The sequence below is a fragment of the Melospiza georgiana genome, chromosome 21 (assembly GCF_028018845.1).
Source record: "Melospiza georgiana isolate bMelGeo1 chromosome 21, bMelGeo1.pri, whole genome shotgun sequence".
NCBI lineage: Eukaryota > Metazoa > Chordata > Aves > Passeriformes > Passerellidae > Melospiza > Melospiza georgiana.
The window spans coordinates 1,419,333-1,443,919 of record NC_080450.1 but is presented as its reverse complement, the minus strand read 5'-3'; the positions used below and the strand labels follow the sequence as shown (position 1 = coordinate 1,443,919).

Sequence of the window (24,587 nt, the reverse complement as noted above, 5' to 3'; positions counted from 1 at the left end):
GGAGGAGGATGACAGCATCCCCTTTCCTGCATCCTCCTGGGGATGCCAGGCTGCCTCTTCCTCCTCTTCCTCACCCTCCCAGCAGGGGTGGGGTGCTCCAGGAGGAGCAGGGACATCCCCCAGACGAGGCACAGATGGATGGGAGCAGCCAAAGTGGCTCTGCTGAGCCCCAGCAGGCCCCCAAACCCTCATTAAAGGCAACAATTGGAAAACAGCCTCAGCTTCAGCAGCCCCACCAAAGATAATTCCAAATGAGCGTTCCCAGCGTTTTCAATGGGGCTGGGAGAATTTTCATATCAAGGATCAAGAGCTGCTGGTAATTGAGATGCAATCTGGCACTCATTGCCCTTCCCTGGGGAGCCCCAGCCCCGTCCCCACGAGGGGGAATCCAATCAATTTCTGCTAATGACAAAGCAGCAGCCTGGAAATCACCTCCCTTTCCTGCAGGAACTGCAATCTGCCAGCACAGCACGGAGCCTGGGCCTGCTCGGATCCCCCTGCAGCCCAAAGCTGCTCCAGAACCCCCTCATTTCATAGCCAAACCCAAATCCAGCCCAAATCTGCTCCACAGCCCCTCCCTGCAGCCCAAAGCTGCTCCAGAACCCCTCAATTCATCCCTAAACCCCAAATCCAGCCCAAATCTGCTCCAGAACCCCTCATTTCACCCCTAAACCCCAAATCCAGCCCAAATCTGCTCCACAGCCCCAAATTCAGCCCAGGAGCTGCTCCAGAACCCCCTCATTTCACCCCCATCCCCAAATCCAGCCCAAATCTGCTCCAGAATCCCCTCATTTCACCCCTAAACCCCAAATCCAGCCCAAATGTGCTCCACAGCCCCAAATTCAGCCCAGGAGCTGCTCCAGAACCTCCTCATTTCACCCCCAGCCCCAAATCCAGCCCAAATCTGCTCCAGAACCTCCTCATTTCATCCCTAAACCCCAAATCCAGCCCAAATCTGCTCCAGAACCCCTCATTTCACCCCTAAACCCCAAATCCAGCCCAAATCTGCTCCACAGCCCCAAATCCAGCCCAAATGTGCTCCAGAACCCCCTCATTTCACCCCTAAACCCCAAATCCAGCCCAAACCTGCTCCACAGCCCCAAATCTGCTCCAGAATGCCCTCATTTCATCCCCAACTCCAAATCCAGCCCAGAATCTGCTCCACAGCCCCAAATTCAGCCCAGTAGCTGCTCCAGAACCTCCTCATTTCATCCCCAAACCCAAATCAAGCCCAGGAGCTGTTCCTGAACCCCTTCATTCCATCCCTAACCCCAAATCCAGCCCCAAATCTGCTCCAGAATCCCCTCATTTCATCCCCAACCCCAAATCCAGCCCAGAATCTGCTCCACAGCCCCTTCCCTTCACCCCCAGCCCCAAATGCAGCCCAGGATCAGGGGGGCTCCTGCAGCAGCCTGAAACCAGGCAGCAGAGCTGGGAGCAGGGCAGAGCCCCCCAGGAGCACCCCAGAATCCAGCCCTGGTGGCAGGGAGGGTCCTGGGGGGTCCTGGGGGGTTCTGAGGGGTCCTGGGTGTTCCCTCCCCTCCCCACACCAAGGCAGAGCTGCTCAGCTCACACCTCACTAATTGTTATTTGTGGTACAGCAGTAACATTTTAATTAATCTGAAGTCTTCGGCTTAACAGCCACCCAAGGTACAAAGCAAAACCAGAATAAACAGGGCTTGATTAAATACATAATTAATGTTCTGCTAAAGCTGGCGTCTATGAATATTAATTAGCAGCGAGAGCCTGCAGTTTGGCACCTCCTGTCATTATCAATTTATCCTTTCCATTGGCATTCCCAGCTCTCAAATGATCCAACCTTTCCCCACAAACACCCAGGGCCTGGGGGTCCCATCCCCTCCCCTCCTCCAGAAGCTGCTCCCAGCCTGAAAACAGAGACAGAGGCCCAAAACCAGGCTGCAAGTCCCCAAAATAATTCCAATAAAAGGGGAGCTCATCCCCTTTAGGGCTGCAGGTCCCTAAAACAATTCCAGCAAAAGGGGAGCTCATCCCCCTTAGGGAATCTCCAAGTTCCATTAATTCCATTCCAGTGGAATTTAAAGAACCCCACCTAATTTGAAAGAATTCCACCTGAATTGAAAGAATTCCACCTGGTTTTTAAAGAAATCCACCTGATTTTATAGAACAATTCCAATAGAACAATTCCAATTGTATAGAACAATTCCAATAAAAGGGGAGCTCATCCATTCTTGGGGCTCCAAGTCCCTAAAACAATTCCCTGGCAATAAAGGGGAGCCTCATTCATTTTAGGGAATCTCCAAGTCCCTAAAACAATTCCAATAAAAGGGGAGCTCATCCCTCTCAGGGAATCTCCAGGCCCATAAAACAATTCCAATAAAAGGGGAGCTCATCCCCTTTAGGGCTGCAAGTCCCTAAAACAATTCCAATAAAAGGGGAGCTCATCCCCCTCAGGGAATCTCCAAGTTCCATTAATTCTATTCCCGTGGAATTTAAAGAACTCTACATAATTTTAAAGAATTCCACCTGAATTTAAAGAACTCTGCCCGATTTGAAAGAATTCCACCCAATTTTATAGAATTCCACCTCGTTTTGTAAAAAGTCCACCTGATTTTATAGAACTATTCCAATAAAACAATTCCAATTGTATAAAACAGTTCCAATAAAAGGGGAGCTCATCCCCTTTCGGGCTCCAAGTCCCCAAAATAATTCCAATAAAAGGGAGTTCATCCCCCTTAGGGACATCTCCAAGTCCCTAAAACGATTCCCTGCTGGCAATAAAGGGGAGCTCATCCATCTTGGGGCTCCAAGTCCCTAAAACAATTCCAACAAAAGGGAACTCATCCCCTTTAGGGCTCCAAGTCCCCAGAACAATTCCAACAAAAGGTTGGTTGGTTTTTTGTTTGTTTGTTTGGGGTTTTTTTTTTGGTGTGTGGCTCATTTAAAGCTCCTTCCTCACCTTTCCTTGCCAGGCCCCTTCCTCTCCCAGCACCACCTGGAGAGCTGAACTACAGCACCCCAATTATCCCCCTGGAATTAATTAACAAAAAAGAAAGAGGCATGAGGAGCATGAGGAGGAGGAGGAGGAGGCAGAAATGTTTTGCTGCTGCTGCTGACAAACTGGAGCAGGTCGATGCCCAGGAACAGCTCGTGCTGGTGATGCAGGGAGAGCAGCAAATCATTAACCCCCAGCTCCTTATCAGGATCAGGCAGCCCCAGGCAGCTGCAGGCCCTGGAAGAGGCAGTTCCCACCCAGGAGCAGCAGGAAGGGCTGGAGGAGGGAACAGCCAGGAGATCCGAGTGTGCTCCCTTGGATTCTGTCACTGCCAGGAGCTGGGATTGCTCACAGCACACCCCTGAGGGACGGAGGGTGGATAAAGGCACTCAGATGTGGGATGTGTGAGGGACAAAATGATGTGTGAGGGTATAATGGAGCCCCGAGCCCAGCAGCTCCACGCTGCCAGTACCCAATGAAACACAGCTCTTCCCAAAATCTTCATGGTTTCTCCCCAAAATCTTCATGGTTTCTCCCCAGATTTACAGGTCCAGAAGCTTTTCTTGCACCCACCCAGCCTGAGCCAGGCCCAAAGCAGAGAAGAGAGAAAGGGAAGGAGAGGAGGAGGAGGAGGAGGAGGGAGGAAGGAACCAGGAGAAATGCCCTAAAAAGGCTGCCTTGCTTTACTTCCAACATCCCCATGAATTGCAGAGGAGCTGAACATCCCAAACTGACCTGCTCATCCTTTGATCTGCTCTGCCAGCCCCACACAGCCCAGCCTGGCAGCACTGAGCCCTCCAGGACCTGCAGCTCCAGGATTTCCCACCCACTGCCCAAATCCAGCCTTGCCTGGGGAAATCAACCCCAAAAGCAGAGACTGATCACAGACACAGAGAGGCTAAAGGGAGCGGGGTTTGTCACCTCTCCCCATCCACCTGTGCCTCGGGAAATGAACCCCAACTGCAGATTCTCCTGTAGAGAATGATCACAGACAGAGAGAGACTGAAGGGAGCAGAGTTTGTCACCATTCCCAATGCACTCTCCTCGGGAAATGAACTCAACTGCAGATTCTCCTGTAGAGAATGATCACAGAGAGGCTAAAAGGGAGCAGGTTTGTCACCTCTCCCCATCCACCTGTGCCTCAGGAAATAAACCCAGAAAGCAGATTGGCCTGCAGAAGCTGATGACACAGAGAGGCTAAAAGGGAGCAGGGTTTGCCACCTTCCACATTTACCCTTTCCTCAGAAGATAAACCCCAACAGCAGATCCTCCTGCAGAGACTGATCACAGAGAGAGAGGAGCAGGGTTTGTCATTTTTCCCAATCCACCCTTGCCTCAGGAAATAAACCCCAAAAGCAGATTCTCCTACAGTGACTGATCAGAGAGAGGCTAAAAGGGAGCAGGGTTTGTCACCTCTCCCAATCCACTTTTGCCTGGGGAAATAAACCCCAACTGCAGAGACTGATCACACAGACAGAGGCTAAAAGGGTTTGCAGGGTTTGTCACCTTCCCAATCCACCCTTACCTCAGGAAATAAAGAAATCTCTGCAGATTCTCCTGCAGATTCTGATCACAGAGAGGCTAAAAGGGAGCAGGGTTTGTCACCTTCCCAATTCACCCTTTTCTGGGGAAATAAAGAATCTCTGCAGATTGTGATCACAGAGAAGCTAAAGGGAGCAGGGTTTGTCACCCCTCCCCATCCACCTATGCCTGGGGAAATAAAGAATCTCTGCAGATTGTGATCACAGAGAAGCTAAAGGGAGCAGGGTCTGCAGGGTTTGCCACCCTCCCCACCCTCGCAGGGAGCTCCAGCTCCCACCCACGCTGGGCTGGCACCAGGCAGGCTGCAGCTGCTCCAGGCTCCCCCCAGCCCCCTCCCCACGAGTTCTGCTGCTGCCAAGGCCTCACGTGGCTCAGCCCCACCAAATGTGGCACAGAAATCGCGGCCAAAGGCGCCCACTCAGCCCGTGCCATCTGCCGGGGGTGCCAGGGAGGAGCGGGATGCGAGCAGGGATGGGCTCACCTGGGATGTTGTGGATGGTGATAGCCAGGATCATCAGCAAAATCCTCCTCCAGCTGCTGCTCCTGGCCAGGGGGGCTCCGTCCTGGGCTGCTGGGAATGCTGGGGGGCTCTCGGGCAGGGGGGACCCCGCTCCTCTCCTCCTCTGGTAGGGCTCCCCGTTCTCAGCCTTGTCTGGGGACAGGGAACAGCAGGGTCAGCCAGGGAGGGGACAGAAAATATCAGGGTCAGCCAGGGAGGGGACAGAAAATATCAGGGTCAGCCAAGGAGGGGACAAAAAACACCAGGGTCAGCCAGGGAGGGGACAGAAAATATCAAGGTCAGCCAAGGAAGGGACAGGAAATTTCAGGGACAGCCAAGGTGGGGATAGAGAACATCGGGGTCAGCCAAGGTGGGCACAGCTGGGCAGCTCTTGCTTCCCTTCCAGAAGGAAAAAGCAAAGAAAAGGAATAAAACCGATCAGAGCAGGGGATTCCCCGCACCCAGGGCAAGAAATGAGCTCAGCTCCCCCAGGCACAGCTCCCAGTCCAGGATCTGACACTCAGACACTGCAATTCTCCATTCTCCCCTCTGGAATTATCAAATTCTCCCTCCTGCTCCAAGGTTTTTTTGTCTGGGAGGTGTCTGAAACGATTCTGGTGGGATGCCAGAGCTGCCCTGGCACATCACCCATCCCAGTGTGTGACCCCAGAGCCAATCAAGGACCTGAGCACCACGGGGATGCTGCAAATGCAGGGATGTCACCTTGGGAAGGCAGAGGTGTCACCAACACTGAGCTGTGACACAAAACCAGGCAGCTGCAGGCTGCCCAAAACAGCAATACAGGCAGCACAGCAAGAACAGAAGCAAGAACTGGAGGTGTTCTCATAAAACAAGAACTGAGGGTGTTTTCATAAATCGAGAACTGGAGGTGTTCTCACACAGCAACAACTGAAGGTGCTCTAACAAAGAAAGAGCTGAAGGTGTTCTCATAAAGAACTGAAGAACTGAAGGTGCTCTCACAAAACAAGAACTGGAGATGTTCTTATATAGCAAGAACTGAAGATGTTCTCATAAATCAAGAACTGGAAGTGTTTTCATAAATCAAGAGCTGAAGGTGTTCTCACAGAGCAAGAACTGAAGGTGTTTTCACAAAGCAAAAACCTGAAGGAGTTCTTATAAAGCAAGAACTGGAGGTGCTCTCACAAAGCAGGAACTGAAGGTGTTTTCATAAATCAAGAGCTGAAGGTGTTCTCACAAAGCAAGAGCTGAAGGTGTTCTCACAAAGCAAGAACTGGAGGTGTTTTACAAAACAAGAACTGAAGGTGCTTTCACAAAACAAGAACTGAAGGTGTTTCCATTAATCAAGAACTGAAGGTGCTCTCACACAGCAAGAGGTGAAGATGTTCTCACAAAGCAAGAACTAAAGGTGCTCTCACAAAGCCAGACCTGGAGGTGTCCTCACAAAACAAGAACTGGAGGTGTTCTCACAGAACCACCCTCCTTGGAAAAGCCCTCCAGGATCATCGGGTCCAACCCCTGACCGGTGCCCACCTCGTCCCCAGAGCTCTGAGAGGTTCCTTGGCCACCCCCAGGGGTGGTGACACCTCCGTGAGCAGCCCCTTCCATCACCTGCCCACCTTTCCCAGGAGGAAATCCCAGCCTGAGCCTCCCCTGGCACAGCTGGGGCCACAGCCCCTGGATTTTGGGGGGAATTCTGGGGGATTTGGGGGGAAATTTTGGGGGGGAATTTTGGGGGGGATTTTTGGGGAATTTTTAGGGAATTTTGGGGGGAATTTTTTTGGGGGGGGGGTTTTGGGGAATTTTTTGGGAATTTTGGGGGGAAATTTTGGGGGGAATTTTGGGGGATCTTTTGGGGGGATCTTTTGGGGGGATTTTGGGGGAAATGTTTTTGGAATTTTTAAAGGATTTTGGGGGGATTTGGGAGGGATTTTGGGGGGAATTTTGGGGAATTTGGGGGGGGATTTTTGGTGCCATAAAGCAGGTGAGAGCCACAGCTCCCCCCGGGCAGCAGCAGGTGCATTCCCTGGTGTCACAGGTGACAGCAGCACACCCCTGGCTGGCCCCAGCACAGAGCCACTGCCACCACCCCTCTGCAAACACAGCAAGATGCTGCTGCCCAGGCAAATATTGTCCTTGTCACGGCCACGCAGAGGAGCTGGCTGTCCCCAGAGGCCACCCCCGGGCTGTGACGTTCGGTGGCAGAGCCTCAGCCCGTGGGGACAAGGATAAATATTTAGCTTGAAGCACAACAAGGACAAACAGATGCCAGGCTGGCCAGGGCTCTGTGGGAATGCTGGCAGCCCTGGCACAGGGGCAGCCAAGGCGGTGCCACCTCGGGATGCAATCCCTGCTCCTGGCACGGCGCTGGGGGCATGCAATTGCTTGGCACGTGTGGAAAATGCCTGGTTTTGTGATTGGCTTTTTGCAAGTATTCAATTGAATGTTATATGTGTTGTATTAGAAAGTGATGCTGCATTGATTCTCTTAAGTCCTGTGGTAAATATAGTTTTAGGTTATAAAAAATGTTAAAATAGAAACGATGCTATGTAGGATACTTTTTTTAAAGAAAGGACTGAGATAGCAGCCCCAGGACACCTGAATCTCTCAGAGAAAGAGAATTTATTGCTCTCTTATCAGAAGAAATGAACTTCTTCCTGTGTCCTCAGCCCTGAAGATTTAGAATTATGATTTAGGATTATGAGGAAGAAGCTGACACTGCCCAGACAGAATCCTATGTTTGAATGGAATTTGTGCATCGTGGATGAGGTGTATGAATATGCAACAGGCTATTGCTTTTAAGGGTTAATCCTCTTCGGATTAACCTTTTTCGGACTTACCTTTTTTTACCTAACTTACCTGTTAACCTTTTTCGGACTTACTTTGCCCAGAAAAAGGTATCTGGACCGTCCATAACTCTTTGTCTTTATTGTCTCATATTGTCCTAATTCAATTTGTCCACATTATTATTACTCTAATTGTACTGCTATTTTTATAACCATTTTATTACTATAAAACTTTTAAAATTTGAAAAACAAGCGATTGGCGTTTTTCACAGCACACGTCCCCTGTCCCCACAAACAGCTCATCCCTGTCCAGGCTGACCCCCAGAAAATGGTTATGGGGTCACCACGGCCCTGTGGGGCTGCAGGCTGGAATGGGGATGCAGACAGAGGAATGGCAGATTTGTCTTTACAAACATTGATAAAACCAGCACTGGGAGATAAAAGGAACAATGGGAAGGATTCCACTGACTGACAAATGGAAAACGATACTTGATTTTACAAATAGACTTTAGGTCTGCTGGTAAATGAAATTGGGCATTGAAAGAGCAGGAATCCCCCTGAGGCACCAAAGGGATTCCAGGGAGGGGATAAAGGGATTCGGGGCAGGCAAGGAGTTCCCTGCAAGTGACAAAACCCCAGAAAGCTCCAAGTGTTCCATAAAACACCAGATTTTCATGGAATTCTGGAATGGTTTGGGGGAAGGCACCTCAAAGCCCACCCAGTGTCACAGGATGAGCAGCTCAGCTCTGGCTCTCCACAATTCCTCTCGTTCTCTCCTCCGGCCATTCCCACCACACAAAGCCACCTGCTGCTCCTTTCATTCCAAAGGTGCCTTCAGCTCAAAAACTCTCCTCGCACATTAATTAAATTAATTTTAAAATAAATTAATAAAAACATTAGAGCCCACAGGTTTAAGCAGAGATGGAAGTGCCCAGGGGAGCAGTGCCCATAATTATGGAATTATTTGGGTGGGAAGGGACCTCAAAGCCCATCCAGTGCCACAGGGACACCTCCCACTGTCCCAGGCTGCTCCAGCCTGGCCTTGGACAATTCCAGGGATGCAGGGGCAGCCACAGCTTCTCTGGGAATTCTTTTCCATCCTCCCCATCCTGCCAGGCAGGAATTCCTTCCCAACATCCCACCTAAACCTCCTCTCTTTCAGCTTTAAACCAACCAAAAAAAACAAAAGCCCAGCCCAGCTCTGTCACTTCACTGCCACCTCCTCAGTTCTATCAGATACCTCATTAATGATTATTTTATATATTATTTTTAATTCGTCTGCATGGTCCTATTAGGGGGAATAATAATATTACTAATAATAATAATAAATAATAATAATATAATAATAAAGAATTGCCTTTTCCGAGGAGATCTGAACCCCACCATGCCAGTAGCAACAAAGGATGGGGGAGATGCCACAGGGGTGAGGAAAACAGGGAAAACCTGTGGGAATGGAAAAGAATTGGTGCAGATTTTCCAGGGGAAGTGCTGAGGAGGGCTTGGTGGGCCAGCCTGAACACAAAATCCCCTCTCCTGTAAATGATCCCGGGATTAGCCAGGGATAAAGGCAGCAACACCAAAAGCAGGGAGACAATCCCGGCATCGTTTTCAGTGTCACACAGAGCCGGCTCAAGGGATGGGCTCCAAGTGCTGCTGGCACAGAGGATAAAAAGGAAAGGATAATTACAGAGCAGCCACGGCACCGCTGCCAGCTCGGGACAGGCAGGAGCATTCCCAGCTGGAAACGGGGCTGGGGGAACAAAACACTCATTAGGGATAAGCACGGGCTTGGCTGGCAGTCAGCAAAGCCTCAATGGCAAATTGGAGGGGAGATAAGAGCAGAACAAGGGCCGGGCTGTGAAGAAGAGCTGACACCACAGACAGGCTGCTCCCGCAGCCGTGCCAAGACAATTAGGTGGCAAACAACTCCCCGTGCCACAGACATTATTTTAAATCTTGTTCACAAAAAGTCCTTTAGATATTCCACTCGATTTGTCATTATTGAATTTCTCAGTAAAGCTGCGGGGCAAAGATTCTGCCAAAAGTTTAATTACATACGAGCAGCCTGCTGCATTTTTCATATCCTCTGCAGCCAGCGCTGGAGAAAAGATAAATGGCTTTGAGCGTGGCTTAAACTGCTGCTGAAGTGAAAAAAAATCAACTGCCTCCTTATCAGCATGTGAAATGGCTTTTTATTTTTGATTATTCCTTAATGAAAACTGTTTGCATTAGCCCTGAGCTCAGCTTTGGTGCACAAACACACCGAGGCTCTGTTGACTCTGAGCTCCTGCACTGCCTCAGCTCCCAAACCCACATCCATGGAGCTTTCTGGTTCTCCACACCTGCTCCAGAGCCCTTCTCCTCACTTTTAGGCCTGGCTTTACCATCTCCTAGGCCCCAGAGTCCTTCTCCTCACTTTTAGGCCTGGCTTTACCATCTCCTAGGCTCCAGAGGCCTTCTCCTCACATTTAGCCCTGGCTTCAACCTCTCCTAAGCCCTGGAGTTCAGAGTCCTTTTTTTCAAGGATTCCAGCCATATCTCCCCTTAGTTTTTCCTGGTTTTTAAAGGCTTTTTTTCAAGAATTCCACCCCTGCTTCCACTCAGCTTTCCCTGTTTTAAAGTTTTTTTCCAACAATTCCACCCTTTTCTTCCCTCTGCCTTTCCTGTTTTTTAAAGGCTTTTTCCAAAGATTCCACTCCTGCCTTCCCTCAGCTTTTCTTGTTTTAAAGGTTTTTTCCAAAGATTCCAGCCCTGTTTCCCCTCAGCTTTTCCTGTTTCTTAAAGGCTTTTCCCAAAGATTCCATCATTCCTTCCCCTGCTTTTTAAGGGTTTTTTTTCCAAGGACTCCATCCTTGTCTTCCCTTAACTTTCCCTGCTTTAAATCCTTTTTTTTCCAAGGATTCCAGCCATATCTTCCCTTAACTCTCTCTATTTTTAAAGCCTTTTTCCCAAGGAATTCTGGCATCTCCTGGGGCTGAACCCATCAGTGCCACTGCTCTCCAAGTGCCCCTGAGCAGCCAAATCCTTTCCCTGCTGCCACCTCCTCCTCCAAAGCTCCCCATCCTTGTTTTCCCCGTCCTTTCCCCACTGCAGGAGGAATTCCAGGGAGCACAGAAGGGGCTGGGAAGGCGAGGAGCAGATGGGTGTTCGGGAGCATCTGCTGCCACACAGGAAACTGCGCTGCTGCTGCTGCTCTTATCTGCCACCTCCAGAAGAGGTTTTAATTAGTGCCAGTAATTAAGCACAGCATGTCTTGTAGGTACAGGGAGAGCTGCATCCCACAGGCTCTTCCAAGCAGGTGAAATCCTGGGAATTCCACACCTCTGGCAGGTGGGATCCCACCAAAGCTACAAGCCAGGGAAAAGCTGGGAATGAGCCCCCAAACCAAATCCTTGGGAAGGTTGCACTCAGACAACAAAAATGCTGCAAAAGAGGCTCCGTGGAGCTGCCCAACTATGGTCAAAATAAGGATTTCTTTTTAAAAATAGCTTTTATTTACTGCTAGGAAGGCTCAGGGTGCTTGAGCAGAAGAGCACAGGCTTCCCATGCTCCAGAGCCCTGGCATTCAGTGGGAATGGGACACCAGGACCCCCCTGTGCAGGGTGTGACTGCAGACCCAACACGGAAAAAAAATCATTTTCCAACATTTTTGGCAGATCAAAGAGGTGCCTGCCTGCGCTGAGGCTTTTAGAGGAATATAAACAAAGAGTCAGGGTTTGTTTGGGGCAGCACAGGAGCTCCCAGAAAAGGATGTACCCTTCAGCAGAACTGACTGCCCCTTGTTCCCATGGGTTATTCTGGGGTCTGGCTGGAGCCTGCAGGGTGCTGGAGAACCAGCACTAGCCCCAAAAGCTCCCTCCTGCACCAAACTGGGGTCCCAGTCACCAAATACAGGGAGCTCAACACACAAACTCCTCATCAATGGCACCTGGAGCAAATCCCACCACAAAAAAAATCACTGAGAGCTCAACACCCAAATCCCACACCAAATATCACCCAGAGTTTGACCCCCAAATCCCAACCCAAACATCACTGAGAGCCCAACACCCAAATTCCTCCTCGAATGTCACTTGGAGGACAACACCCAAATCCCATCCCAAACATCACTCAGAGCTCAACCTCCAAACCCCTCCTCAAACATCAACCACAGTCCAACACCAAAATTCTTCCTCAAAACATCACTCAGAGTCTGACCCCCAAATCCCACCCCAAACATCACCAAGAGCCCAAAACTCAAATTCCACCTGAATGTCACTTGGAGCAAATCCCACCACAAAAAACTCACCCAGAGCTCAACCCCCAAATTCGTCCTCAAACATCACCCAGAGCCCAACACCCAAATTCCTCCTGAATGTCACTTGGAGGACAATTTCTAAATCCCAGCACAAAAAAAAAATCACCCAGAGCTCAACCCCCAAACCCCTTCTCAAACATCAACCAGAGCTCAACACCCAAATTCCTCCTCAAAACATCACGCAGAGCTTGACCCCCAAACATCACCCAGGGGAAAAAAAAAAACAGGGAAAGAAATAATGGGGAAAAAAATAACAGGGAAAATAAAAATAAAGGAAAATCGAAATAAAAAATTCCAAATAACACCAGGGGTGACACAGCACGTGGTGCCAACACGTGGCCCAGCCGAGGTGCTGCTGGCAGCACACAGAGCTCATTCCCAGAGCCTCCCTGACCTCCCAGCTCCCTGTTTGAGGATTAATTCAGGGCCAGGAGCAGCAGCAGCACGCTCGGTGTCATTACATGCACCAGGTCCTGCGAGCAAACGAGCTCCTGCTCCCCTCCCAGAGCTCCTCAAAGAGCTCCCAGCAGATGAAGGGCTCGGCTGAATCATCTGAGGCAGAAATTTTACACATCCCAGTTAATTTAATCAGCTCATTTCCTCAGCTCACGTCTCCCAGCCTTGGCAGGGAGCAGCCTCTGATGGGAGAGGGATCAGACACGGAGAGGCTCTGAGGGAAGGCAGGAAAAACCACTCCAAAGCACTTGAAAAGGAGAGTGGGATTTATCAGGGGCTGCTAAGGAAGGACGCAGCACCAGGCTGGGGTGATAAGGATGGGGAGGGGATGGGATGGGGTGGGTGCTGCTCCCCCTGAGCAGCCCCAGAGCCTTCTCCTGCCATTCCCAAACATTCCTGCCATTCCCAAATATTCCTGCCACTCCCAAATGCTCCTGCCACTCCCAAATGCTCCTGCCATCCCCAAACGTTCCTGCCATTCCCCAATGCTCCTGCCATCCCCAAACGTTCCTGCCATTCCCAAACATTCCTGCCATTCCCAAGCATTCCTGCCATTCCCAAATGCTCCTGCCATTCCTAAATGTTCCTGCCATTCCTAAATGTTCCTGCCATCCCCAAATGTTCCTGCCACTCCCAAATGCTCCTGACATTCCCAAATGCTCCTGCCATCCCCAAACGTTCCTGCCATTCCCAAACATTCCTGCCATTCCCAAGCATTCCTGCCATTCCCAAATGCTCCTGCCATTCCCAAATGCTCCTGCCATTCCCAAATGCTCCTGCCATTCCCAAATGTTCCTGCCACTCCCAAATGTTCCTGCCACTCCCAAATGCTCCTGCCATCCCCAAATGTTCCTGCCATTCCCAAATGCTCCTGCCACTCCCAAATGCTCCTGCCATCCCCAAATGCTCCTGCCATTCCCAAATGCTCCTGCCATTCCTAAATGTTCCTGCCACTCCCAAATGCTCCTGCCATTCCCAAATGTTCCTGCCACTCCCAAATGCTCCTGCCACCATCCCAGCACCCCCAGGAACACCTGCACCCCCTCCAGCTGTGCCCCTTGCCCACCATTTTTCCGCATTGATGGATTTAATCCATTTATTGCCACCTTATCTCACCTTCCCCATGCCCTTCCCTGGTGGTCTTGTTACTTATTATAAAAATAAAAGTAAAAAAAAAAAAAAAAAAAAAAGGTAAAATAAAAATAAAAGGTGGTTCCCCTGAAGGAACCACACAGCACCAGGCTGGGGTGATAAGGATGGAGCTGGGGATGGGGCGGGTGCTGCTCCCCCTGAGCAGCCCCAGAGCCTTCTCCTGCCATTCCCACAGAATCCTGCCATTCCCAAACATTCCTGCCACTCCTAAATGTTCCTGCACCCCCAGGAACACCTGCACCCCCTCCAGCTGTGCCCCCTGCCCAGCATTTCTCCCCATTCACGGATTTAATCTCTGGGAGTTCTTTTCCATCCTCCCTTCCCAATATCCCACCCAGCCCTGCCCCCTGGCAGTTCAAAGCTCCTTCTCCCTGCACACCATTCCTAGAAGGAATTCCTCCAGTCTCAGGCTGCATTTGCTGCTCAGCAGCTCCCATTCATCTCTAGGATAAATCCACATCTGGAGAGGCACAGCTGGATCTGCCACCCTCATCCCAGCTTCCCACTCTGGGGCTGGCACACAGCTGGGAGGACAAGGGGCCCCTCTCAGAGCTGGGGAAATAAAACAAGGAATCGATTTCTGAGGAAAATAAACACAGTGCTCCTTTGTTCTCAGCCCTTGGACTCACAAAATCAATGGCAGCTCCCTGTGGAGGGACAAACAGATTGGATTTTAGCCTGTTCTCCAGGAATAACCAGAGCACGAGGCCCCTGGAGGAAGCACACAGCACCAGGCTGGGATGGTAAGGCTGGAGCTGGGGATGGGGTGGGTGCTGCTGCCCCTGAGCAGCCCCAGAGCCTTCTCCTGCCATTCCCAAATGTTCCTGCCACCATCCCAGCACCCATTCCAGAATCCATTCCATATAAAGCATGGATCTGAGCCATGCCCGGGGTCTGTGGCAGAAGGAATTGGGGTTTTTTCCCTCCTCAGAATCCCAGTGGATGCTCCTGAGCCTGAGGTGGGAATGCAGGCATGACTCAGCTGCTGGGAGCACACACACGGAACAGAATCCTCCTCGTTCCATTTCCCTGTGTGTTCCCATAAAGGATCCCTCCAAAAGTGCCTTTCCATGGAAAAAACCTCCCACTCTGCACCCCAGGCTGCTCCTGCTGCTCCTCTGCTCCCACTGCAGGGAAACACGGACAGGGAGCAGGAAAGGATGGAGATCCTGCAGGGATTGGGCACCCAGGGCACAGCCAACACCCCTGAGCCGCCTCAGTGCCCAGGGGAAGCGCTGAGACCCACCTGGGAAGGGATGGAATCATGGCATGGGCTGGAGGAGATCTTTAACTTCATCCAGTTCCAACCCACAGCTGTGGGCAGGGGATTTTTCCCTTTCCCAGCCCCATTTCAAATAAAACTAAAATAATCCTCCAAATTGCCTCTTCCTGGGATGGGACTGCCCCCCTTCCCACCCCAGAGAGGGATTCTGGCTGGGAAAAGCCCCACAACCATTTCCAGGATGGATTTGAAATCCCAGCACCTCCTGTAATCTCCTCCCTTCTGGCTGGGAAAAACCCCAGAACCATTTCCAGGATGGATTTAAAACCCCAGCACCTCCTGTAATCCTTTCTATTCTGCTGGAAAGAAACCCAGAACCAGGATAAATTTGAAATCCCTGGCTGGGAAAAGCCCCAAACCATTTCCAGGATGGATTTGAAATCCCAGCACCTCCTGTAATCTCCTCCCTTCTGGCTGGGAAAAACCCCAGAACCATTTCCAGGATGGATTTAAAACCCCAGCACCTCCTGTAATCCTTTCTATTCTGCTGGAAAGAAACCCAGAACCAGGATAAATTTGAAATCCCTGGCTGGGAAAAGCCCCAAACCATTTCCAGGATGGATTTAAAATCCCAGCACCTCCTGTAATCCCCTCTATTCTGCCTCCTGTAATCCCCTCTATTCTGCTGGAAAGAAACCCAGAACCAGGATAAATCTGAAATCCCTGGCTGGGAAAAGCCCTAGAACCATTTCCAGGATGGATCTGAAATCCCAGCACCTCCTGTAATCCCTTCCATCCTGGCTGGAAAAAGCCCCACAACATTTCCAGGATGAATTTGAAATCCCAGCACCTCCTGTCATTCTAACTGGAAAATGCCCCAGAACCAGGATAAATTTGAAATCCCTGGCTGGGAAAAGCCCCAGAACCATTTCCAGGATGGATTTAAAATCTCAGCATCCCCTGTAATCCCCTCCATTCTTTCTGAGAAAAGCCCCACAACATTTCCAGGGTAAATCTGGATTCCCAGCCCCTGGGAGCAGGGTAGCACCAGAGCCCAGCCCCTGGTTCAAAGGGAAGGGACGCCGCCCCCTTGGCAGCCAAACAAATAAATAAGCCCCGTTTTAATTACACTTAATTGGCAATTCAGGCCGACTTTCAGGCAGCTCACACCATCTGCTGCCACACATCCACGGCAGCCTTTGAAGGGGAGAAATCGCAGCTCTGCTGCCCCTCTGGGGTTGGGGTTTTATCGCCGAGCATCACCCAGGAGGGTGGAATTGGGGCTGGGGTGAGCCCGGAGCTGCTGCAGCAGCCCCAGATGGGCAGGATCTGCTCGGCTCTGGGCCCTGCAGATAACGCGGGTTCAGAGATAAGGGGCTTGGCTTGGGGCTGGCAAACAGTTAGAGATGAGAAAAAGCAGCAGGGCGTGGAAAATCGAAATCGAAATCAATCAAAAGTGAAAATAAAAATAAAAGTAAAAAGTAAAAAGTAAAAAAATGAGTGAAATAAAAATAACAGGGAAAATACCAGGGGAAATAAAGGAAAAGTAAAAGAAAAAATAAAATTAAAAATAACAGGAAAAATTATAGGAAAAGTAACAGGAAAAATTATAGGGAAAGTAACAGGAAAAGTAAAAGGAAAATAATAGGAAAATTAAAAGGAAAAATAATAGGAAAATAACAGGAAAAATAGCAGGAAAAATAACAGGAAAAAAAATAACAGGAAAAAAATAACAGGAAAAAATAACAGGAAAAAAACAGGAAAAAATAACAGGAAAATAAAGGAAAAAAATAACGGGAAAATAACGGGAAAAATAACGGGAAAAATAACGGGAAAATAACAGGAAAAATAACAGGAAAAATAACAGGAAAAATAACAGGAAAAATAACAGGAAAAATAACAGGAAAAATAACAGGAAAAATAACAGGAAAAGTAACAGGAAAATAAGAAGGAAAATTAAAAAGGAAAATAACAGGAAAAATAACAATAAAGGAAAAATCAAAACAAAAATCTAAATTTTAAAAAAAAATCAAAATAAAACCCCCCAACCCCATTAAATTAAAGCATAATTAAAGTGAACCCCCCAGCCCCACTGATTTAAAGAGCAGTTTAGCACAAATCCATGAGCCCCACTGAATTAAAGAACAATTAGACTCCAACCCCAGCAGCCCCACTGAATTAATCAGCAATTACGGTGCAAACCCCCCAGCCCCAGCGACTGAAAGGGCAATCATGATCCAAACACGGCTTTTAGCTCAGCAATCAATATCTGCATCTGGGAGAGCTTCCTGTGCAGGGGGAGGGACTGAAGCATTGATTTTAGGGCAGAGGCATTTCCATCATCCTGTGCCATATCCCACGGGCCGGGGCACAGAGGGGACGCCTGGCCACGGACAACGGGCTCAGGACACCCAGAGCTGCCAGGAGAATGAAGGGTGGGAATGGAAAGCAGGTGGGAAGGAAAGCACAGCACAGATCTCAGCAGAACGGCCACTCAGGGAGGGGAAAGCTGCTCCTGCAGGGGGGAAAGGATCCCAAAATCATGCAGGAGGGAAAGGGATCCCAGATCCTGCAGGAGAGAAAGGGATCCCAAAATCATGCAGGGGGGAAAGGGATCCCAGATCCTGCAGGAGGGAAAAGGATCCCAGATCCTGCAGGAGGGAAAAGGATCCCAGATCCTGCAGGGGGGGAAAGGATCCCAAAATCATGCAGCGGGGAAAGGGATCCCAGATCCTGCAGGGGGGAAAGGGATCCCAATTCCTGCAGATGGAAAAGGATCCCAGATCCTACAGGAGAGAAAGGGATCCCAGATCCTGCAGGAGGGAAAGGGATCCCAGATCCTGCAGGAGGGAAAGGGATCTCAGATCCTGCAGGAGGGAAAAGGATCCCAGATCCTGCAGGGGGGAAAAGGATCCCAGATCCTGCAGGAGGGAAAGGGATCCCAGATCCTGCAGGGGGGAAAAGGATCCCAAACTTCTGCAAGGGTGGAAAGGGTCCCAGATCCTGCAGGGGGGAAAAGGATCCCAATTCCTACAGATGGAAAAAGGATCCCAGATCCTGCAGGGAGGAAAGGGGTCCCAAAATCTTGCAGGGGGGAAAGGGATCCCAGATCCTGTAGGGGGGAAAAGGATCCCAGATCCTGCAGATGGAAAAGGATCCCAGATCCTACAGGAGAGAAAGGGATCCCAGATCCTGCAGGAGGGAAAGGGATCTCGGATCCTGCAGGGGGGAAAAGGATCCGGGATCCTGCAGGGGGGAAAGGGACCCCAGATCCTGCAGATGGAAAAAATATCTCAGATCCTGCAGGAGGGAAAAGGATCCCAAAATCATGCAGGAGGGAAAAGGATCCCAGATCCTGCAGGAGGGAAAAGGATCCCAGATCCTGCAGGAGGGAAAAGGATCCCAAGATCCTGCATGAGGAAAAAGGATCCCAGATCTTGTAGGAGAGAGAAAAGGATCCCAACTCCTGCAGATGCAAAAAGGATCTCTGCTCCTGCAAATGGAAAAATGATCCCAACTCCTACAGATGGAAAAAGGATCCCAGGTCCTGCAGGGGGGAAAAGGATCCCAAGATCCTGCAGATGGAAAAAGCCCAGGCTATAAAAGCCAAGCAGGAGCCCAGGCTGCCAGGGATGCTCAATAAACATTTGAAACACTTCAGGAAGGGGCTGGGATGGTTAAAAACTGGGCAACAGTCCCTTTTTAACTCATTTTTAAGCAGGAGTTTCATGTTATATAAGCTACAAGGGCTTAATGAACCTTTTGGATGCACTCATGAGGCTCTGGCTCAACGACCCCATCAATCCCCAGGGTTTGGATCCATCATTTCTCCCTCACAGCCTCTGCTTCTGCTCAGGGAAGGAGGAGAAAATCATCCACAGGCTGAGAGAGCTGGGCAGGGTTTCCCTCAGGGTTTCCCTTCTTTTTTAAAAGAAACAGGGAAAAATGGAATTTTTTTGGCTCTAAGGACAAGCCCCACTGATGTGCTGCCTCCAGCATCTGTGCCAAGCCCAAAATTCAGCTCCTGCCCTCTCTCTGTGCTGGTTCCCAAGGGTTTTTGGTCTCCTCTTTATCTCCCCAGCTCACTGAGAAAAGCAGATTTTGCATGAGCAGCTTCTGCCTCCCCTCCTGTGCAGCCCCTGGGGCAGCCCTGGTGCATGGAAACCTCCTTTGGAGGGGATAAAAAAGGAAAAAAACAGCAAAGAATGAGCTCTGGTGCATCAAACTTCCTTTGGAGGGGAAAAATAAGGAAAAAATAGCAAAGAATGAGCTTAGGAAGGGGTGATGCTGCTGCAAGGGGATCAAATCCCCACCTGGGCCTCAGATGTGATGCAGCAGCTCCAATTTAAAGAGAAAAAAAAAAAAAACATAATTTCTACGTGCTGAGGTTTGTGTGCAGGTCCCCCAGAGCTCCCAGCTCGTTTGAGTAACGAGTTTAACCAAATTTCATTTCTCACAGAGGCTGCTGCCAGCACAGGGAGGTTTCTGCAGCACTGAAATCCGTCTGGAGCCGCTCCTGAGCAGCCAGGCAGGGATGCCAGGGCAGCAGCTCCTAAATCACTGCCCAGCAAACACCAAGTGAGTCATTCCAGCAGGGCCTGGCTGTGCCAGCAGTGATTTCACACACTGCTGCAGCCAGAGGCACCACGGGCACCAGGGAAATTAGAAATGATCCAGGGCATCAACACCTCACAGCAGCCCAGGGTGCTGCAAGCTGGGAATTCCATCCCAGCCCCTCCCCAGACTCACAGGGATGGATTTTGCCTTCCAAGGGAGGGATTTCACCCTTCTAGGGTTGGATTTCACCCTTCCAGGGATGGGGTTTGCCCTCACAGGAATGGATTTTGTCCTCCCATGGATGGATTTTGCCTTCCCACTGATGGATTTTGTCCTCCCATGGATGGATTTTGTGCTCCAAGTGAAGGATTTTGCCCTCACAAATTTTGTCCTCACAGGGACAGATTTTGCCCTCCTAGGGATGGATTTTACCTTCCAAGAGAAGGATTTTGCCCTCTCAGGGACAGATTTTGCCCTCCTAGGGATGGATTTTGCCTTCTCAGGGAAGGGTTTTCACCCTCCAAGGGACAAATTTTGTCCCCACAGCAACAGATTTTGCCCTCACAGAGAAGGATTTCATCCTCCCAAGGAAGGATTTTGCCTTCCCAGGGATGGATTTTGTCCTCCCAGGGACAAATTTTGCCCTCTCAGGGAAGGATTTCAGCCTTCCAGGGACAGATTTAGGCCTCCCATGGGTGGATTTTGCCTTCAGAGGGAAGGATTTTGTCCTCCCAGGGAAGGATTTCACCCTGTCAGGGATGGATTTTGCCCTTCCACGAATGGATTTCACCTTCCCAGAGAAGGATTTTGCCCTCCCAGTGATGGATTTCACCCTTCAAGGGATGGATTTTGCCTTTCCAGGGAAGAATTTTGCCCTTCCAGGGATGGATTTTGCCCTCACAGAGACAGATTTTGCCCTCACAGGGAAGGATTTCACCCTCCCAAGGAAGGATTTCTCCTGCACATCAATGCCATCCCACTCCCCATCGGTCTGGAGCTGTTCCTCCCTGTCCTGCCCCTCCAGGCTCCTGTACAATCCCTCTCCAGGATCCAAACTCCCATCCCTGGCCTGACGCTGACCAGCACACATGATGCTTCTCCTGCTGTTCCTCATCCATTCCTTTGGAGCTGAGCAATCCCTGCCGCCCTTCCCTCCCCTCCCTGGGCCCTGAGGCTGCTCCTGCCTGGGCACCAAGGGGGGATTTGGGGTTTTGCCCACGCTGCTGTGCCCTCCCAGCCGCAGGGGAGCAGAGCAGGGTTGGGAGCAGCATCTCCCCCTCAGCCCCGGGGCCGGGCCGGGCCGTGAATCAGCAGCAGGAGCTGTTCCATAGGCAGCTGCCCTGAGGCACAGCTCGGGTTTCCTGGGGCTCTGCTGCCTGGAAATCCTTTCTGGGAACTGCCCCAGAACACAGCAGCGGGGTCAGGCCCGGCCTGCAGCCCTGCCTGGCCCTGCCCTGGCACTTCCTCTGCATTCAGCACCTGGGAAAGGCAGCGGCATGGGATGCCCAGGGGGTTCAGGAGTCAGCCAGGGCACTCCTGGCACCCCAGAGTGTCACAGACACATTTCATGAAAAATCCTTTTGCCACATTGTATGAAAAATCTCAGGATTTTTCTCCTGAGACGCTGGGAAGCCTCAGAGGAATAGAAAAACATTGATTATCTGCTGCTGTGGGATGCAACAGGTGCATCTGGGATTGGTCCATGTTGGTTGTGTTTAATTAATGGCCAATCACAGTCAGCTGGCTTGGACTCTCTGAGAGGCACAAGATTTCCTTTCCTTTCCTTTCCATTTCCTTTCCTTTCAATTTCCTTTCCTTTCCTTTCAATTTCCTTGAAATTTCCTTTCCTTTCCTTGAAATTTCCTTTCCTTTCCTTTCAATTTCCTTTCCTTGAAATTTCCTTTCCTTTCCTTTCAATTTCCTTTCCTTGAAAATTCCTTGAAATTTCCTTTCCTTTCCTTGAAATTTCCTTTCCCTTTTCCTTTCCTTTTTCCTTTCCTCCTTCTGATAAAATCCTTTCTTCTATTTTTTTTTTAGTATAGACTTAGTATATACTATTCGTTTCATATAATATATATCATAAACTAATAAATCAAGCCTTGTCAAACATGGAGTCAAGATCCTCATCTCTTCCCTCGTCCCGGGACCCCTGTGAACACCAGCACACCAGAGGGTTCCATCCCCACCTGGGAACCACCCCAGAGCTCCATCCCAGCACAGCCTTTGCCTGCCCAGAGCTCTCAGAGACAAGGCTGGATTCTCTCTCCCTTGCAGTAATTAAAGCCTGGTGATTATCCCACTCATCAACCAGTCTAGACAGAGTTTTCAGTGCAATTCAGGGCAAATCCACTCATTCTGCATTTCCCAGGGATGCACACACCTTAATCCAGGCAGCCAACAGGCACGGGCAGCTTTTAGTGACTCTCAAAAAAATCTTTTTTCTATTCAGGACAGGCTGGAGAGGGGCTGGAGCAGAGCCCAGCAAACACAGGTGATGGAAAGCCAAAGGATTTGGGATGAAGGGCTGAAATTTTACTTCACTTTCAATTAAATTTATGATTCCATCCATAAGTTTATGAATCCAAATGGATTTAGGAGCTGAACCTTACAGGAAAACTAAAAATTTACCTGATCCATCAGGAAAGTTGGCAGCCCTGTAACCCATCTAGCTCCCACATTTCCATCTCAGTTATCACATTTCCACCCTGGCTCCCAGATTTCCATCCCAGCTCCCACATTTCCAATCTCAACTCCCACATTTCCCATTCCAGCTCCCACATTTCCAATCTCAACTCCCACATTTCCATCCCAGCTCCCACATTTCCCATCCCAGCTCCCCTATTTCCCTTCCTGGCTCCCACATTTCCATCCCAGCTCCCACATTTCCCATTCCAGCTCCCACATTTCCCTTCTTAACTCTCACATTTCCATCCCAGCTCCCACATTTCCCATTTCCCATCCCTGCTCTTCCCCCCATCCCTCCCCAGGCAGCACAAGGCAGCTGCTGCTTTGGGGATTTTCCTTTGTTTTCACAGCTTTAGCGATTTAAAAAGATGTAAATATGAAGGAAGGGTCAATGATTCAACAGTGATTAAGCCTGAAATATTCCACTTAGTACCCATTAGACTTTGAAAACACCCATTATGTTCCCAGGGCCTCCCCAGAGCCGGGCCTGCAATAGCCAGCCCTGGGGAAAGCAGCTTTCCTGGAAAGCTGGGGGTATTTTGTGAAAACACCCAGTTTATTTCACCAGAAAGAAAGGGGGGAAAAAGGAAAAGACAATAAAAGAATTAATGTATTGTCCTTAACACCATTTCTCCCGAGAGAGGGGGAAAAAAAGCAACAAAGCCTAATGGAAATTTTCTATTCCCAAAACCATTTGCACTGTTATTGTCTGCAATAACTAAAAGGAGATGAAAACATAAAAACCTCGAGCTGCTGAGAGCTGCAGGGCTGAGCACTTCTGCTTTGCCTTCCAAATAAAATTAAACTGTGCCTGAGATGGGAAGTTTCCACCTGCCAAAAACACCAAACCCCCTGCAGCTGCCTCCCAAGGACTCAGAGGATGCAAACCTCAGGAAAAATCCTCCCATCCCTGCATGGAGCAGGAAAAACCCTCCCATCCCTCTGGAAAAAGCCAGGCTGCTGCTGAAACCCCGAGCATCTGCAGCATTTTTAGAAAATGTGTAATTAAGCAATGTGGGTAAATAAAGGAGGCTGATTTAAGAGGGGAGCAGAGCAACTCCTTGCAAAAGGAGAAAAAGAAAAACCAATTTCTGCAAATCAATCTGCTCCCAGTTGCACCCGTGATGCTTTAAAGCACAATCTTGAGCAAATAATTAAGGAGAAATAAAATTAATTGGCTCAATTGCATTTGTGTCTCCTGGAGAGCTGTTGAGGGGAGGAAGAGCCACTTGTGCTGTCTCAGGGGAGCTGTCCCCAGCACCCACCCCAAACACACCCTGGGGAAGCCCAAAGAGGCGCCCAAATTCATTTAATTCCTTCCTTAAATCTGATGAAGGAGGAAAGAGCTGCGTGTTCCACTCTCTGGAATGAGGGGGGACAGCTGGGACTGGGGGTGGCCACAGGGACAGAGGCAGGAATGGGAATAACCCCAGGAGTGACAGAAATGGAAACAACCCCAGGGTTTCACTCCTGCAGCACAGCACAGAGAAATCCTGGGAAATAAATAATTCATGGGGCAGACAGTGCAAGAGGGGAAGGAGAGGAAAGGAGAAAGGAAAGGGAGAAAGGAAAGGGAGAGGAAAGAAAAGGAGAAAGGAAATGAGAAAGGGAGAGGAAAGAAAAGGAGAAAGGAAATGAGAAAGGGAGAGGAAAGAAAAGGAGAAAGGAAATGAGAAAGGGAGAGGAAAGAAAAGGAGAAAGGAAATGAGAAAGGGAGAGGAAAAGAAACTGGAAGGAGGAAAGGAAAGGAAAAAGGAAAGGAAAGAGGGAAAGGAAAGGAAAGGAAAGGAAAGGAAAGGAAAGGAAAGGAAAGGAAAGGAAAGGAAAGGAAAGGAAAGGAAAGGAAAGGAAAGGAAAGGAAAGGAAAGGAAAGGAAAGGAAAGGAAAGGAAAGGAAAGGAAAGGAAAGGAAAGGAAAGGAAAGGAAAGGAAAGGAAAGGAAAGGAAAGGAAAGGAAAGGAAAGGAAAGGAAAGGAAAGGAAAGGAAAGGAAAGGAAAGGAAAGGAAAGGAAAGGAAAGGAAAGGAAAGGAAAGGCAGCAGGGGCTCTGTGCCCTCGGGGCTGGGATATGACAGGATGCTTGCCTGGCTGCAGCCCAGCTCTACCTATCCTGATGGCCAGCTCGCTGCTGCTGCTGCTGCCGAGATCCCAGCCAGGGCTCTGCTCCTGCTTCTCCTTCGGGGCTCTCTGCTCGCAGCTCAGGGCCAGGGCGGCGTGGGGAGCGCCAGGGAACCCCTGCAAGGCAACACAGACAGGTCAGCACAGCCCAGGGCTGCCCCAGCCCCGCGCCCAGGGCTTTGGGATGGGCTGGGACTGATGGGCACAGGCCACAGCAGCTCCCACCACTGCCCCAGGCTGGACAGGGACCTGAAAGTCCACCCAGTGCCACCCCCTGCCACGGCAGGGACACATTTCACTGCTCAGGGTGCTCCAGGCCCCGTCC

The 24,587-nt window shown here is 50.0% G+C and overlaps 1 protein-coding gene across 1 annotated transcript in view; it reads right to left on the bottom strand.

Annotated features, from left to right (window-relative positions):
• The window catches only part of SLC39A11 (solute carrier family 39 member 11), a 61,786-nt gene that overhangs the window by 18,560 nt on the left and 18,639 nt on the right, over nt 1-24,587 (bottom strand). The window contains exons 5-6 of the mRNA XM_058038679.1: nt 24,229-24,379; nt 4,998-5,168 (exon numbers count right to left, since the gene is read on the bottom strand). Coding sequence (XP_057894662.1) covers nt 4,998-5,168; nt 24,229-24,379 — 322 coding nt within the window. The remainder of the gene's footprint in view (nt 1-4,997; nt 5,169-24,228; nt 24,380-24,587) is intronic.